The sequence below is a fragment of the Vigna angularis genome, chromosome 9 (genome assembly GCF_016808095.1).
Source record: "Vigna angularis cultivar LongXiaoDou No.4 chromosome 9, ASM1680809v1, whole genome shotgun sequence".
NCBI classification, from domain to species: Eukaryota; Viridiplantae; Streptophyta; class Magnoliopsida; order Fabales; family Fabaceae; genus Vigna; species Vigna angularis.
The window spans coordinates 29,980,965-29,999,763 of NC_068978.1; the positions used below are offsets into that span (position 1 = coordinate 29,980,965).

The 18,799-nt window shown below is 26.9% G+C and overlaps 1 protein-coding gene across 1 annotated transcript; it reads left to right on the forward strand.

The window, feature by feature from the left end:
• Positions 1 to 4,029: 4,029 nt before the first annotated feature.
• Positions 4,030 to 5,390, forward strand: LOC108347071 (uncharacterized). Its single transcript, XM_017586186.2, has one exon. It carries the CDS (start codon positions 4,234 to 4,236, stop codon positions 5,101 to 5,103), a length of 870 nt encoding a protein of 289 aa, XP_017441675.1. The 5' UTR covers positions 4,030 to 4,233; the 3' UTR covers positions 5,104 to 5,390.
• Positions 5,391 to 18,799: the final 13,409 nt, after the last annotated feature.

An 18,799-nucleotide genomic window follows, 5' to 3' on the forward strand; every position in this document is an offset into this window, starting at 1 on the left:
AGTTTGACACTAATTAGAGTGAAAGTGTGAGAGGTGAATAAAAAGAGAGAAAAATTAAGTTTTATCCGAATTAAAGCAAAAGGACATTCTAAACTATTTAGGAAAATTTGAAAGTGTGAGAAGAAAAACGTGAACTCCTAAAGTGGCGATGAAATGTCGATTTAAGAAAAATGATATGATACTAAAAAAAGTTGTATAATGAATGCATGGCATATTTTCTTTAATATTTTTATTATTTTAAAACGTGGTATATATGATAAATATTTACTTTTTTGCACTTAAAATATATAACAAATAAACCTTTGTAAGCATATAAATTATTATAATTAAAGCTTAGAAGAAAGGGGAAAACATTAAAAATATCTAATCGAATATGTGAAGAAAACAAAGGTTTTATTGTCTATAATACATATTTTAATTTCTAAGAAATAATAAATAATAAATTTGAAATGTTTTTTTTTTAATTTAATTGTATTGTAAACGAGAAGCTTGTGTCGGTTAACAAACAAAATAAATAGTGTCCTGCAATATTAAAACAAAAGTTCTTACACATAATAAATAAATGGCTTTATTTGCATTAACTGCATAGCAAATACTTACCCTCTTTCTGAAAAGTAAAAATGCGAATTGAATAGGTTAAACTGTTTCCACATTACACCTACATACATATGTACAACTATTTACACCAAATAAAGTACCAATTCCAACCAACAACGGTTGAAAAAAAGTAAGGAATATAACTAAGTGTTTGGTAAAAACAATCTAAAATGTTAAGTTTTAGAAACAAACTTTAGCATCGTATAGTTGAATGTTTTTTTCTTTTTTTTTTGTCCCAATTTTCACACATCTGTTTCTCCTAAATTGCAATATTTTAACTTAGTGAGTTATAACTCACCAACCAATTAGGTACATCAATTTAAAAATCTAAATACAGCTCCTTACTTTTCGTATCACCTTTCACTAAATAATCTTATTACATACTAGTGAGATTAAAAAAAAGTACTGCATACTTTTATAATATAGGTTTAATACGTATTTTGGTCCCTCTTTTCGTAGGGTCTGTTCAAATTGATCCTACTTTTTTTCAAAAGTTCACTAAGATCCCACTTTTCGCAAAAACGATGCACGTTAGTCCTTTTTTAGGTTTAATACGTATTTTGGTCCCTCTTTTCGTAGGGTCTGTTCAAATTGGTCCTACTTTTTTTCAAAAGTTCCCTATTTTGATCCCTCTTAGTGAACTTTTCGTATTTTGGTGAGCTGTACATTTTTCGTTGAGGTGAACTTTTGAGGGATCAAAATGTACAGCTCACCAAAATACGAAAAGTTCACTGAGAGGGATCAAAATAGGGAACTTTTGAAAAAAAGTAGGACCAATTTGAACAGACCCTACGAAAAGAGGGACCAAAATACGTATTAAACCTAAAAAAGGACTAACGTGCATCGTTTTTGCAAAAAGTGGGATCTTAGTGAACTTTTGAAAAAAAGTAGGACCAATTTGAACAGACCCTACGAAAAGAGGGACCAAAATACGTATTAAACCTATAATATAAAACAAAAGTGATAACAGTGATTATACAATAAATAATGAATATAATGTGTTATTAAAGGTTGTACGTGATTTAAAAATTGTAAATAAAGTTATGAAAGAAATATTGATAATAATGAAAATAAGATATATATAAATGCTTATACCAAAACAGCATATCCCTTATATATAGTTGTAAATAAAGAAAATTAACTTTTGAAAGTAAACGAATCCTTTTGGATTTGAAATTACGGATAGGATTTAATATTATGAAAAAGAAATTATAAAAAGTAGAAAAAAAAATAAAATTAATTCTTTAATAAGTCAAAATTTGTTTTACATAAGTTAATTTGTAAAAATTGTGTTATGTAACATTTCTAAATTATATATCTTTCCATTAATTTTAATTAAAAAATATATGCTCTAGTTTATTTTATTGAGAGAAATTAAGTCATTTAGTGTTAAAAAACTTTTACTGGTAATCAATAACTATCATTAGCAAATTAATAGTGAGTACTAAAATTATACTTAAAAATTTATTTATCTTTTTGCAGTTTTGTTTCATTGTCTAAAGCTGTAAAGCTTATTTATGTTGAGTGAAAAGAGGGTAAGATAAATATCTTGTAGACACTTATTCTCATTATTATAAAGTAAAGTTTGAAGCACAATAATTTCAAAGAGAGGATTCCGATATTTTCGGAAAAAGAGAAACATAAAGTGTCGTTATAATGATACTGGAACTGTACTTCTGTTCGTTAAAAATGTAATTCGTTTGGCACTCCAATAATAGTATAGAATAAAGTGTCTTTTATTTAATTTCATAATAATATTAAATTTCATGAAATTAATTTGGAAATTAGTGGTCACATTCGTGTATCTAAATTTCTCAATCGAATGATGAAATAATGTGAAGACACAAGATAGTTCTGAAACAACGTAAGAACACTAATATCTTAGAAAAAAATAAAAATAAGACTAAGTACATGTTTAATAATGGATAATAATACTTTAACAATATTTTTTGACAACATTTTACCATTATCTACGTGTCATTCTGTGATTGGTCCATGTTAGTATTTATGATTATTATTATTGTTGTAGAGTAATTTTGAACCAATAACAGAATTACAATATTAAAATGTTGTCAAAAAATTGTTGTCTAAGTATCACTATCTTTTAATAATCTTTTAATTTGGTTAAAAATTCAATTTTTTAAATGAATTATTTAAAGACGACTAGGTCCAACAAATTTACGTCACCATGAAGGTTCAATCAGAACACATTCAGTGAAAAAGTGAAAAATGAAAGTTTGACATACGAAAATTTAAATATTTACAAATTTGTTTAATTTTTTATAGTTTAATTTATACATTATTATAATAAAATGTATTATTAATATAACTTTGGAATAACCGTTTAAATATTAATAAATTTATTATATACAGCAATTTCTTGATTAGATAATAAATAAACAAATTCACCTTACCGTACATATATGTGTCTGAACGTAATTACGAAAAAAAAAAATCTTGTCTTTTGACTTAAAGACCAGTAAATTCGAAATACGTTTATCTTAAAGATTACTATTAGATAAAAAAGTCAACAAATCCGCAAAACACCGGTCAGGTATGAATAAGGAAGAATAGACTTGGTGATTAAACAACTATTAATTAAATAAGAGATTGTTAAATTAAAATAAATTAAATATATAATTTACTAATCTAGTTAAAAAACACACTAGCAAATACACGTTAAGAAATCTCACGAACACGTAATTAAAAAGATTATGAATGATAAACTCGAATTAGAAAATACTAGTAGGAAATAAAAAACAGAAAAGCAAACCAGAAACAATGAAAAACCAACGATTTCTTATCTTATCGAAAACCAAGAAAAGCCGCGGAGACAAAACATTACATCAATTAATCATTATAATTATCTTATCTTAAACCTCTAATGAAAAGTCAACACCCTTCCGATTACTTGTTTAAAAACTTCTTAATCCATGCGCAGCAGCACATGTTAAAATAAAATAATCTCACACACAAAACAATTTTCATAATTAAAAATAAATAATAATTTTGAGGTGTTTGTGGATATTAATAATTGCAGAAACGAAAATTTATATAAAAAAAGAAAAAGTTATTTATGGAGTAAGTAAAGAGTTTTAATGATATGTAATTAATGGGGTTTAATGAGCATTTATGAATAAAATAAGCTTATTTCCATGAAGGAAGAGGAATTAGTTGTGACAGTTATGGTAAGAGTTTATGAAATATACTATTTTGATGAATTAATTAAGCAGGCAATGGAAAATTAATGGATAATAATAAGACAGAGGGCAATGGGGTGTTGTAATCAAGCAAAGCCTTTCCTTATCCAACTTGTTAACAAAGCTGGTCCTCCATCTTTTTCCATCATGCCAAGTAACTTTCTTTGACCCTCTCTTTCTCTCTCTCTCTCTCTCTTTCTTTTTTTTCTCGTTCTCTATTTACCTTCAAACCCACACTAAGCAAACCCTCTCTCTCTTTCTCTCTTTTTTATTTGTTTGTTTATTTCTGTTTGCAAGAACAAGACAAAGCTTATTCCTTTAAATTCTTCGTCGGATCCTTCGCTTTTTCTTTTCTCTCCTAACTCCCAACGACACAATTGCTACCACCAAGATTTAAAACAAGAAACGGTGTCGTATTTTTAAATAAAACGCAACAATGAGGTGTAAGAAGCACTTACCTGACCTCACCAGCACAATCGGCGTTTGCGCCTCGTGTCTCCGGGAACGTCTCCACCCTATCTACGTAGCCCAGGTCCAGGCCCAGGCCCATGCCCAATCCGGAGAAAACGCATCTCCCCGGCCCAAGCCGGAGGAGAAACCTGCGCCCATCAATTTCCCGCGCTCGGTGTCCCCCTACGTCTCGCGCAGAAAATCCGACTGCGACAGCCGCCGAGAGAGGCTCTTCTACGGCACGCCGCAGGCTAAACCTGCCGCGCGCGACGGCGGAGCTGTGGCGGAGAAGCGGAGACACGGCGGCGGAAGGTTCTGGATGTTCTCGAACATTTTCCGTGGCAGATCGCACAAGACGGAGGCCGCGCGTCGGGAACCGTACGAGGAACGGCCAACGGGATCGTCGTGGTTCACGACGATGCTCCCTACGCGCCACCACAAAGGCGGAGAAACCGACAGACGGAGATTCAGGCGCGCGGATCGTGGTATGTCGCCGTCAACGGCGGCTGATTTAAGCGATGAGGCGGCGCAGGAGCGGTCCGATTCCGGGAATTCGACGGAGTGTTCGCCTCAGAGACAGAATCCGACGCCTGCAACGGCACATCGGCGGTCTCGGATGAGTGCCGGCGGCGGAGCCAAGGGACTGTCGACGAGCATGGCGTTCTGTCTGAGTCCTTTGGTTCGGGCGAGTCCGAACCAGCATTGGACCCATAACAATAATAATACCAATAATAGTAAAGGATTGGGCCAGGAGATGGGTGCTGGTGGGCCCCACCACATATCATCTGCGGCGTCGTATTGCGCCAATCGGTCGCGGAAGCTAGCGGATTTCGGCAGGAACCCGCACAACCGTTGATTTTGCGGACCGTGGTACGGGCTTGTGTTTTTGTCCGTTTCCGTTTCGTTTTGTAGATTCTTTTTTCTTTTTTTTCTTCTCTCTTCTTTCTCACTTTGTATAGTTCACATAGCTCATTGCAATTTACAAAAGAAAAAAAATATATACTTTTCAAAATATCAGTTTGATACTTTCAGATTGATGTGTTACTGATTAAGAAAAGTTTCTCTTTTTTGTGATAAATCTTGAATATGGATGAATTATCTTGTCTAGTGTGAAAGTTAATTTCGTAAAAAAATGTTACTGTAGTTAAATTTGTAGATTAATTTGTTAATTAGTATTAGTTCAATTATTGATAGCATTTAAGTGGATGTAGCAATTAATTTTAATTTCATTGTTATAATTAATCACATTTTAACTGTGAAACACTTCAATTCTATTGCTATACTATGTATTCTCACCTTAAAATAATGACTAATTTTTCTTGATTTATTTTTCTATTCTAAAATAATAGTACAAAATTGTAGGATTATTAAAAATTTAAGCCTGATTTTGTCAATAGCATTGTAAGAAAAATTTAGATAGGACTAACTTTATGCTCTTCATGTTAACTGAAGAAAATGACTAATTAGAGAAATAAAAAAATATACAATTTTTGTTTATAAAAATATTTGTAAGAGGAAGAAAAGTGACAAGCTAGTTTAATATTCCCTCCATTTAAATCATAAAATTCATCTTGAGTTGAATTAATGTAAAAATTGGTTCAACATGAATTATTAAAAAATGTTTTGAGAGAATATTATTTTGATTCTTTTTCTTCAAAGATAGTAAAAGTATCTGTCATTTTTATGTATGATTTGGACTTTAAATTTAAATAGTTTTTGAAATATTGTTTTTACTTTCTATTTTGAAGGTTAAAACCTTGTAAAATATTATTTTTAGTTTTTGGATAATTAAATTATAATATTACATTTTCACATTATTTATATAAAATTAAATTTAATAGCTCATAGTTTTATATAATTTAAAAAAGAGATTGTTACTTGAAAAGGAACTTATTTCTTACAAGTTGAATCAAAATATTTGTATATAAGATCATTTTGATTCTATGTAAAGTTGACATATCATTTTGATATATTTTAAAAAAAAGTTTTGTTAATCAAACCTAGTCCATTTGACGAGTTTTTAGAACCTACTCACAAACTTATTTTTATAGCTATAGCCATTAATCACCGATTTGGTAAGGAAGAAAAAGCATTTCAAATTGAATTGTCTTGTTGCATGAAACATTAGGCATTGAATTCGATATAAAGGTGAAGCAAGAAGAATAATGCATAGGGTTGAACCTTGGAAAATGCTTAATATTATTAGGCCTTACTTTCTGCGTGCATTATTACTCTCAACGTTTAGCTCACAATTTGGTGTGTAGGCTGTGGTGTGCTACGCATAAAAGAGAAGAGAATAATGATTCTTTTAGTTTGGTCCTAATCTCAATTTCATCCAAATTTAAAAATAAAAAATAGTAAATATAGTTTTTTCCTGTCAAATTTACAGTGAAAACGATGTGCTAGTAACATTCCTTGATAGAAATTTCAAGGAGAAAAATCATTAGAGAAATAGAATACTAATTAGATAAGTTCAACCTACATAAATTATTAAAATCATCTTTAATTCAAAATCTGAAGGAAATCAATAGGTTTTTTATTTTATAAGATATCCAACTTTCTCATTTTTATTTAATGTAAAACTTAGACTCAGATTTAAATTTTAAACTATTTTTCTCTAAAATCTTTTTCATATTGGTACACTCTATCTCAATCGAAAACATTCATAATCACAAGTATCTTAATGACGACCTTCTTATACTGCTATCTAAGATTCTTCATCTATATTGTACTCGCCTGAGTTGGTCACTAAATGAACCATCGACCTGATACTATTGATGAGCTTTTTGATAAAAGAATTAATTAGGAAGACACAACACTAATGAAACCTGAGTCTAAACTACATAAAAGATTAACATCACCTTTAATCTAAAACTTTAAAACAAGTTTATAGGTCTTCTAAATTTTATAAGATATTCAATTTTCTATTTTTACTTAATGTGAAAGTTAGTTTCAAACTTAAATTTAGTTCATATCATTTGTTTTTTCATCAATAAATCAACTTTGGCTTATAAGATATCATTTTTTATTTACTACATGTCATTATTATACAATTATTATCATCAATTTGATTAAAGAGCTTTCTTAACTAATTTTCTAAAGAATGTTATATTAAATTAAGAACATTCAAAATAATGATAGACTAAAAAAAATTATCATAGTACTAGAACAAAAAAAAAAGACTACTTAACCTTTTCTTTATAACAACTTTGCTCAAAGAATATTTATTAATTTTATAAAATAAAGAATTAATTTGTCTAAAAACTTATTAATAATTATTAGTAAGATTTTTTTTAATTATAAATATAAACATAAAATTTTGTTAAAAATTTACTTTGATACTAGTCAAACAATCTATTCATTGGATCACGTAATATAAAATATATAAATTTAGAAATGTTTCTAATTTTTATTTGAATATATTTTGGATTATGTTTTACAAAAAAAAAATATGAATTTTGAAAGTTGGTTTTTAAGAAATTATAGAGAAGCAAGAAGATGAGTTTGTGTTTTGTTAAATGTGAATGTAGTAGTAGGTGAAGGAAAGTAACATCTAATTAGGTTTTCAATTGAAAGTAGTGAGTAGTTATCCACATTATGTGCCAGCAATTTAAGCTCTTAGGTAAAAGCATTTATGTAAAAATAATGTTCAACATTGATTAATATACATGAGTGAGTGTAATATGTCTTTAGCATTAAAAGGTTGCACACTCTGAACCCTTAAAGACTATAAGGTTGTTTTTGCATTAAAACTGTACAAATACTCTTACCAATTTAATTTCTTATTTCCAACGTATAAAATAAAAAATAATTCAGTATCATTTTTATATTTTGTTAATTTTTAAACTCTCTCAACATACATTTTTTTTATAAATACTTTTTGTTTTGGACGTGGGATCGAGTAATTTCAAACACCTATACAATTTCTCTTTTGATGTCGTCCGGTAACTACTCCTTCCAGTCTTCATCTTCACTTCACCGTCTGAAGGGGTATCTGCAAAAGGTTCTCTTATGCTTAAGTCAACAAATTGTCCATACGGAAGTTCAGCCTATTAATCTCATCCTATTACTACTAATTATTATTTACCTTAATTCTTGTAGAGAAAACTTGTCTATCGAATAAGGCCAGACATCCCTTATTATAATGGTTCGGTCTTACATGCTGGTTCAGTTGCATTCTTCCACTGCTTACCTGTTTCCTCTTCTCCAGAATCGTCTGATTTACTTGGTGTGAATTATTACGTAGGTTGTCTAACCCTTACAATACACTTTTAGAAAAGAAAAGTTAGAAAAAAAATGAAATAAGTTTTTCTACAAATTAAAATTAACTTATATACAAGTTAAAACAATGTAAAATACATGGGAGAGAATTTATTTAAATTACATTATAAAAAAGTAATTTTAATTTTTTCTTACTCTTTTTTCTAAAAATGTTTTATGGAGAACATGTCATACACCATCTATGTCTCTTGAAATGGGTTACTAGGTTTTGGGCCTTTAAGAAATTTGAGAAATTTGGGCCTTTGAGATATTACTCTCCAAGTTAAGGTAGTTTATTCTTGCGCCTCTATAATTTCAATCTGCAACTGTATCAATTTAAAAATTTCAAATTTATTTTTCTGGAATTAAATTGCTTATGGTGGAAATTTCACCAACTCAGAAGGGGTAAATATTAAAATTATTTGGTGCAGAAAGAAATTTTCCAAGTTAAGTTGCTATTGAGGGAGGTATTTTTCATCTGCACCCCCACAAACTATTCTCCCTTCACCTCCTTTCATTTATTTCTCACAATTCCAATTTTTCTAACATATTTAAAATAACGAAGATATCTATGTGCACTATGCATTCTGAAATATATTAATGTTTAGAATATCTTATCCATAATTATATAAATGATGTTAATATAATTCTGTAATATCATTTATGGTTATTTTAGAATGTTGCTTCCAAATAATATTGAATTATATTTTAAAATTCATCTTTTATAACATGTTTGATACTATTTTAGAATTTCGATTTTCTAACTTTTCAATATATCTAGGGAAATAACAATCGACGTGTTATTTGGTGGATGGAGTCCACAAACAGGTGTAATGAGAATGGCTTGGTTCTTGGTTGAAATGATGAAGAATAAAAGGGTATTTCATTCTACATCTCGAACCTTTTTACCTTTTACCATGCATCTCCAATTTCCATACAACACATCATGTTAATAAATTTCTTGATAAAATTATGGTTTAAACCATTGGATAGTTCTCATATTTGTTGGAAAATTTCAAGTGGGTCATCGTATTTGCAACTATTTCAATTTGGTCCAAATATTTGAAAAATTGAGCCAATTTTGTCCTGTTCGTTAAGTTTTCACATACGGCATTAACAAATGCTGACGTGGTGCACAAATAATATGTTGATATGTATTGTTTGATTACGTGAACTTTGTTATTTAAATAAGAGTGTTTGACGTGACACCAATCTAATTGTTTACTTTAGGAAACTAGGGATTTCATTTGCGAATTAGGGATTTCATTTGTCAGTGTGAGAAGAGGAATTGCAATCTCAGAGAAAACGACAAAGACAATCACGTGCAGGTGGACGAATCGAACCGAAAGTGGACACGAGTTAAGGTTAATTTCCTTTCGTGGTTGGTTTTCTGTTTGGGACATGTGAAGGTATAATGAGTTTTTGCGTTTATGACGTACTGCGTCTTCGTTTTAGGGATGAGTAATCTGAAATGGGTTTTGTGTTGTTCTCTGACTATTTATAATGCGTTGTGGTCCCGATTTTGCATGTTGAATTGTGTACAGTGTAGACATTGTCCCGATTTTTCATTTTTGAATTGTTTAAAAGTAGTGGTCCCCTGTTTGTGTGAGTGTTTCCTTAGTGGGGATGTTACTTTGTTCCCCTGTTCCCTGTCAGTGTGAGTGTTTCGTTAGTGAGTGTTCCCCCATTTGAGTGGTTGGGAGTGTAATAATAATAATCCCCCCCTCCCCCATAATGTACAGTATTAAAAGCAAGTGGTTCATATATAATATAACATGGATGATGAACGTATTAAAGTTGTGATCCATCATACTGGACATTTTGTTAGTGATGATAATGGGAACTTAAAATTTGATGGAGAGATAGTAGAATGGTCTTGTGATCTAAACCTATGGAGCTATTTTGGCATATTAGCTTCAGTGAAAGACTTAGGTCATATGGATGTTAAAGTAAAACTAGGGCCATTTTATGCCAGAAATGTACTGGGATTATCTTTGTAATATGTTATATATGAATGATATGTATGAATATAGTAATCTTAAGTGAATTTGCCATATTGTATAATGTTAATGTATGTATTTAAGTAGGAATTTTTTATGTGATGTTATCCTAACTTTACCAAACACTCAAATTCATATAGAGAATGATGTTTAGGTGATAAGAGTTAAAAAAAGCTTCTTAGTCTAAGAAAGTAGTATGAAATGTATCGTGTCCTATTGATGGTATAAGAATTTATCATGTCATATGGATAGAACTTTGTCCAAATGCAATGACTCTATAAAGCACAAGAGTTTAAGACAGATGTAGGACTTCATTATAATCTAACTCAATTACATATGTCGAGTCTAGAGTGTATATATGAATTTGAGTGAGATGTATTGATAAGATATTTTAACTTATGATAAATTTCAATTGTCATAAGGTTACCTTGTTTTTTCTGTTTATCATTATGGTTTGTTCTCTTATTATGATTGTATGTTACACATGAACAAAAGATAGTACAAGTTTGGATGGTGAGTAATAGTTAAGTTATTTGATACTCTCTTTGACAAATGCTATAGGCTAGTGCTAAAAAAATTAGATTTATCAACACACAAAATTTGTCAACAAAGACTTAGTGACGGTAAAAAATCCGACGATAAAATGCTTGTTAATAAATTTTACCAATAGATCAAACAATTCGTTCGTAATCATTAATGACCAAAAATATGTCAATAATTATATATCGATAATTACTAACAGAAGAAAATGTCAATAATTATTTGTCGACAAATATCTATTAATAGTTGCTGATAATTTTTTTTTGTCCGTAAAATATATTGTAAATATTGCAATTTGGTCTTCTTCCTTTTCTTTTTCCTATTTTTTTCTTCTTTCTCTTATTCTTCTTCATGCTCCTCGTCCTTTTTCGTTGTCATTGGTAGTCATTGTTGTTATTGTCATCACTACTTCCACCACCTTTGGTCCTTCCTCTCCTTCTTCTCCACTTTTTCCTCTTTTTCTTCTTACTCCCCTTTTTCATTTCTCATTCTCCTCATCTTCCTCTTTATTCTCAGTGTTCTTTTATTTTTCTCTCTTACCTATCTTTATTTAATTTATAACACATGTTTTATGATTTGACGGAAAAATTGACACCCAAATTACTCACAAATTTGTTAAAAAATTATGGATGAATTTTCAAAAATTCAATTAATGATAAATTTATTAAAGATTTTAAAAAGATTGCAGACAATTTATCAACAAACTTTAAAAGAAAAATCATTAGCGACATATTTTACCACCTTATTAAAGCTAAAACTAAAACTAAAGCTAACACCCGTTTTACTAATAAAAATATTGTTTGCAGTAGAAATACTTTAATGACAAATTTTCTAAAAGATCTATTACCAATAAAAACAAATATTGGTCCATAATTAAATTCCTAAAATTTGTCGACTAATTCTATTTTAGTAATAATTTGTTTCCATCAATAATACTATTTTATTAATAATTGTTTTTCGTCAATAAATTTTTATTAATATATATATATATATATATATATATTAATTATAAAATGACTTAATTAGTATTTGATATTACCAATTTGATTGTTACACAAATAGAAGTCATTAATTCATGGTTCAAATTCAGTTTAATAATTTGGATTAAGAAAAAAATTGAAAATCAACATTTAATAAATTATTATGAGAAGAAGTGGAGTAAAACTTTAAAATAATATTTTCTTAACTCGTTATCTTCTGATAACTTTAACTTATTTCAATAAAACAATCTAAAAATACTTTCATATCATTTTAAATGCTCGATTATATTTTCTTAAAGAAGTAACTACCATATGTAAAACAACTAAAATAACTTCTTTAAATGACTCATAAATTATTTAAATTTCTTCATTTTGGTTCTTTTATCATTTTTTTATATTATAACAGCATGACGTGTTATTCGAAGTATGAACTCAACCTTCATATCGAACGACATTTTTAGCAATATTATCTTAATCTACAACCATACTTTTTTTTTTAATTATTTTAAGTTAGTGCCAATGCACATAGATTTAGATAGTATTTTTCGTTCGTCATATTAATGAAAAACAATATAACATACTAAATATAAACTCAAAACTCTCTAAATGCATTAATCAAACTCTCCACTTCACTTTTGAACTCAAGCGTCATCAAAAGATTTATTTATTTTTAATTTAAGAAAAAAAAATATTTGGAACCTTCAAATCTAGTAGTTTCAATAATTTTAAATTGATTATACCAACAAATATTAGACAAAAATTTCAGTTAATCCAGTAACATTATGAAGAAAAGAAAAATCATCATTTTGTAGAACTTGAAAATATACCGTATTCACAATTTACAATGCCAAAAAAGAAAAAATTGCTTTAATACAAAATTTTGTCTTATTTACATCGTACTTTTATGTAATCTTATATAAATATTGATTTTTACATCTAAATCATTTGATATTAAAATATTAAGTACTTTTATGTAATCTTACATTGATTTTTACATCTAAATTATTTGATATTAAAATATTAAATGATGTTGTGTTTTTTGTGTATGAATATCGAACCTATAAGATAAACATTTATGTTAAGAGGAAAAATAAGAATTGAAAGAGAGTGAAAAAAGATTAACTAAATTAAAGGGTGGGTTATAAAAGAAAAAGATATTTTCAAACTATAATTTTCGCATCACAAAATTACTATCTGCACCCCACAGAATAATGTTATAAAGCTTTAAGTTTGTCTTTCATTGTTTAAAAAAAACACAGAAGAGATTCTTTTAATAAAATGTAATAATTGAAAAATTGATAAATAATTTACATTATTAATATTGTAAAAAGTAATTTTTTTCCATTATTTTTTGTAATAATAAAACTATATATATATATATATATATATATATATATATATAATTTTAAGTTCTTAAAATTTTACACTATTAATAATTGCTTTTATCTGCTTAAGTTTTAAACATTTAAACTGATACATTACGAAGTTAATATATTATCCACACCTACTAGACAAGTATTTAAAAAAAAACACGAAAGATTTTATCATGTGAAAATCAATCATATTAGCTAGTATATTAATTTTTTTTTATTCTAAATATTGGTGTGAAAAATGGTGAGATTTTTATTAAGTTTGCGCAATCTGAAAACAAAATTAATAAATAGGTCAATTTTTTCGGAAATGGATAAATTTTTAAAATTTACACAAAATTAAACGGAAATCATTGATACCAATTTAATTATAATTCATTATTATTGAAATCTAATATGACAAGTACAAATTCCTCTTAAATTATTTAAATTGATAAATTTGTCATTCATTTTATTTATTTGTATTAGTTATAATTAATTTTAAAAATTAAATAATTATTTAATTTTTATAATTTTTATAATTAGTATAAATAAATAACATTATGATCAATTTATCATTTTGAATAGAATAATCATTCATTCTTTTCAATTTAATAATGATTAATAAAATAAATAATATTAATTCTTAATTTGTCAATTTAAACAGTTTATGAATGTTGTGCTTTAATTTTCAAGTTATCAATAAGTTACATGTCATCCATTGACATCTTGCCTGATTTTATTTTTCTTAGAATCATTAAGATACAAATTACCCATCTTCATAATTTTTAAAAAATTCATCCATTTTAATATTTTTTTCTAAATTACATGATATTGGTAGATTATTGTGCAACAATGAACACATAGATAGATAAAATAATAATAAAATAAAGATGCATGATACCCGAGAATTTAATTTTTTATTCAGTTCTATGTGTAAGTTGTCCTTGTCTATCACTGTTTTTTAGGACAGTTGAAACTGTTCAAACTATTAGACATAATTAGAGAAATATATGATTAATAATACCAACTATGAGAGTGGTGATAACAAATAAATGTTTCTCATTAAAGTAGGAAATAATTCATAACAATAATATAGATGCATTTCATGTTATTATTATCTATATTAACAAAGTAAACTGTTTATTTTAAATTGATCATTTGTAACAGTTAAAAAGTTTTATTATTTGTGGTTGAGAACTTGCCACCATTTAGCTGAAGGTACAATTTCAAGTATATCTTTTTTTTTTTTATAGTTTTTGCAATATATTTTTATAATATACTTTAACATTTTGTAATTATTTCAAAATTTTATATATTGTATATTGTCTCTATAAAAAAATTATAACATAAAACCATTAAAAGTGCTAAAAAGCAGAAAAAATTTGGAGTAATAGTTACAATGTGATTGAAGGATAAAACTTTTATACCATTATCATACAAATTTAAAAAATACTTCCTCCTCCAACTCCATTCACATAATTTAAAAATTCACATAATTTAAAAATTAATAAAGTTAAAAACATTAATTCTTTCACTTTCTTTAATCTTAATTATCTAAACTCTATTTTCTTTTTCTCTCTTCAATCAGCAGCTTCACCTATCACTTTCATTATTCATCCTTTCATCTCTGATTTTTTCTACCAGAAGTGGAGTGAATAAAACTTGAGCTTCAAAATTACTTTACATATATGAAGGTGTTAAAATTTAGTCCAAAACATAACATGTTTCATAAAAAAAACAAACACAACTTCTGTCATTTACAGGAAAAACATCATTTTTCTAGCATTTTACTAGAATCAGGTTTTTAACTTTCCTTAGGGTTTTTTTCTTGGTCCCCTCAAGCATATAAAAACTAAACCATCCTAAATAAGTTCCAAAAACAAACCTTTTTCTTTATTTGTATATGTGGTAGCTTCTTTCTCACCACCTTGTTCTTCACAACCACTTTTTCTCTTTCCTGCAAAATCTTACAGATTCTTCTGCTGCATTTCATGGTAGAACTGCAATGTTTTTGACGTGACATACAACAGTGACCCGTGCTAGTGTATCAAATAATCTCAGAACACAAATCCCCAGCTCAAGAACATGATCCTATATAACCTATTTTTTAGACCAAGCAGCCTCAATTTTCACAAATATACTTGTTTTGTTACTCTTTGCAAAACCAAACAAAAAATAAAGTGTGTTGTTGTGTATCAATTTCTTATCCAGTCAGAACTCCAATGATTTCTTAGATCACCACTCAACATCACCATATTTTATCATTGTTCATCTAATTAACACACCATAAACTATTAGTATAAAAAAATGTTTTTAACATGCAAGCCTATATCACTGTAAAAACTGTAAACACAAATCAAATCCAAAATTCACAACTAAACTAAAACAATTTAAAAGTTTAGTTTATAAAATAACATTTACACTTACTGTAAATTCATCTTATGTTCAATTAATGTAAAATTTTCAACATCTTTAAAATTATATATATATTTATATAAAAAAGAAAATAAAATATTAAAGTATATATATATATATATATATATATATATATATTATGTACGAAAAACCAATATATAATATAGATCTATCCATTTAAAGACAATGAAAACTCCTACATGAATTAAGGAATGGTTGATATATGTATGATTCATTCAACCGAAACCCTAATATTGTAAAAGTTGTAAAATACTTGTATATGAAAAAAAAAGCAAATGGGTAAGATTCAAAGCAAGAAAATAGACAAAAGAGATGAGGGAAATAAAACCATGTTTTTTTTTCCTTTTGAAAATTGTAGACGAAAACTAGAATCCATGGACTGAATTGTATGATACACTAGCATGGATCACAGTTGCACATCACATGAACTTGGAATGAATAGAGAAATTGAAGCCAAAAGCCATAGTAAAAAAGAAATGGTGTGTGAAAGAAAGAGAAGAAGAAGATGATGAAGAAGATGATGGTTTGATGAATGTTTTGGGGAGTTTTATATCATAAGAAGGGCTTGGGATTTGGTGAACCGACAAACGTACCAATCAAAATTGATTATCGATCCAGGGGTGAGTTCTTAATTTCTACTCGTTAAACATGCAAATTGTACTTGCACCGTTGGATTTGAGACCTGGACACGTTTCGCCCATCAGAGGCAAGATACAGGGTATCGGCAAAAGCCACTCCCATCCAAGACGGGGTGCACGTGCTTCAACACACCCAAATACTTTATTCTTTATTCATTTGTGTTTTCTTGCACAATTCTGTGCTTCTAATTAGGATAGATAAATTGTTTTTACGTGTTAAAATTTATAGTTTAAAAATATTTTTAGTGTTTTATATTTAAAATATTTATGGATGTATCTTTTAAGATAATTTTCTTGAATAAAGACTGGGGAATAATATTTAATAAGACTCCAACTATTTCTGGATTTTTTTTTTTGTCTTATATAGTTTTATGATATTTTTTGGATTTAAAATTAATGAGTCATTAGTAAATTATATAAGAAATTATGATATTATTTCTGACTTAAAAGTGTTTCTAGGTTTTCTTTCCTGTATGTTATTTAAGTTTTGCTTTTCATCTTTACTCAACCCGAACATTTTATTTGTTCATATTTAAGATTTTAATGATTTTAATACCTAACATTGTCAAAATAAATACACTGACGATTATTAAATATTAATTTCAATAAAAGTTAATATAAACAATGTAGCTTTTAAATATATAAAGAAAAACATACTATGATTTTGAGTTCTGTATCTAAATATTAAGAGTGATGGTTGAATCTGAACAATTTATAAGTAAAGCAACATTTGAACAATTTACAAGTAAAATTAAATTAACAGTAATATATATCTAATTAAATTTGAACTATTAAAAGTGACTTCATGTGTCTTTATGTTAACTAGCCGCAACACAGTGAATATTTTAAAATTAAGCATTACTTAAAATTTTATAAATAATTAAAAATAGTATAAAATAATAATTATTAAAAAAATAAAATTACTAATTAAAGTGAAATATTTTAATTAAAAATTTAATAACTGGGAAAATAGAATTTTAAACATTCATCATTCAATAAAAATAAAATTATGTAATAAAAATATAGTAATGATACAATTTATTAATGTAATATACTAATGTGATAAATTATTAAGAAACTTACTAATGTTTATAATTATAATATTTTATAAATAAAGTAATAATAAGTACAATACAATATTTTTTAAAATTTAAATATTAATATAAATGACTTTATGTATATTATACCAATAAATCACTAAATTTTAATAAATTGATTTTAATGAAATATAATTTAAAAAGTTTTATAAATATAAGAAAACATTTTTACTAAATTGTAACTTTTTACAATATATTTTAACATTTGAAATCCTCCCTCCCTTCTATCTACTTGTCTTCTTCTATAATTCATTTCTTGCAAAATCTGATCATACCTCATGGTAGTTAAAGAATTAAGAGATGTTTCCATCCATAATAAGTTTCTATATATGGTAATGTTTTTCTTTTCTCTTTCCTTATATAATTTTTTTTTGCAATCAAAATATTAATCCTTTTAAATATATTAAAATTTTGTTATATTTTTTGTCCAATAGTTTTACATTTATATTTGAAAAATCTAAAGAAAAAAATTTTAGGTAAAGAAAATATTTATATTTTTTCATGTTAAATTAAATGTGTCCTTTTATATATAATTATAAAACTTTGATCTCTACTCTCCTTTTATAAATATTTTTATTTATGTATATTTAACTTGTGTTTTGAAATATTATATATTACACGATATTTTTTATTACTATTTTTGAGGGTGTTAGACGTTTTAAAGTTCTTAGTGAATGAATAGTGTAGGGTATTCTCATAATTTTGGTATGTTACACAAGTAGATATAAATATCAAAATGATTTTCATTTTCTTTCAATAAAATAAATTATCGTAGTCAAACTCTACTTAAATTTCTCAAATATATAGTTATCTACTATAATATTATTATTGTGAAATAATATTATGACATTTTTTTATCATTAATGTGTCAATAACTTTTTTTAAATAATAGATCTAGTTATTTTTAACCGAAAATACCAAAATATTTTCATAGAACAATATAACATACTGATTAACTCAAGTTTTATTAAATTACAAAACATATTTCGAGTTTATCAATGTTTCGAAGTTTTATTATTTTTATAAAAAAGTAAGTTTAAAATTTTTTATAGGTTTTGTTAAAAATAATCTTTGGTATTATTTTATAAATTAAATTTAAGTATGTTTAATCTTAAATTTAAATTATTATAAAATTTTAATTTAAATATATTAAATTTTAATTAAAATTATGATAAAATAATTTAAGACTATCTTTTAACTTTTTAATACAACTCTGAAAATAAAAGTTAGAAAAATGGATATATTATAT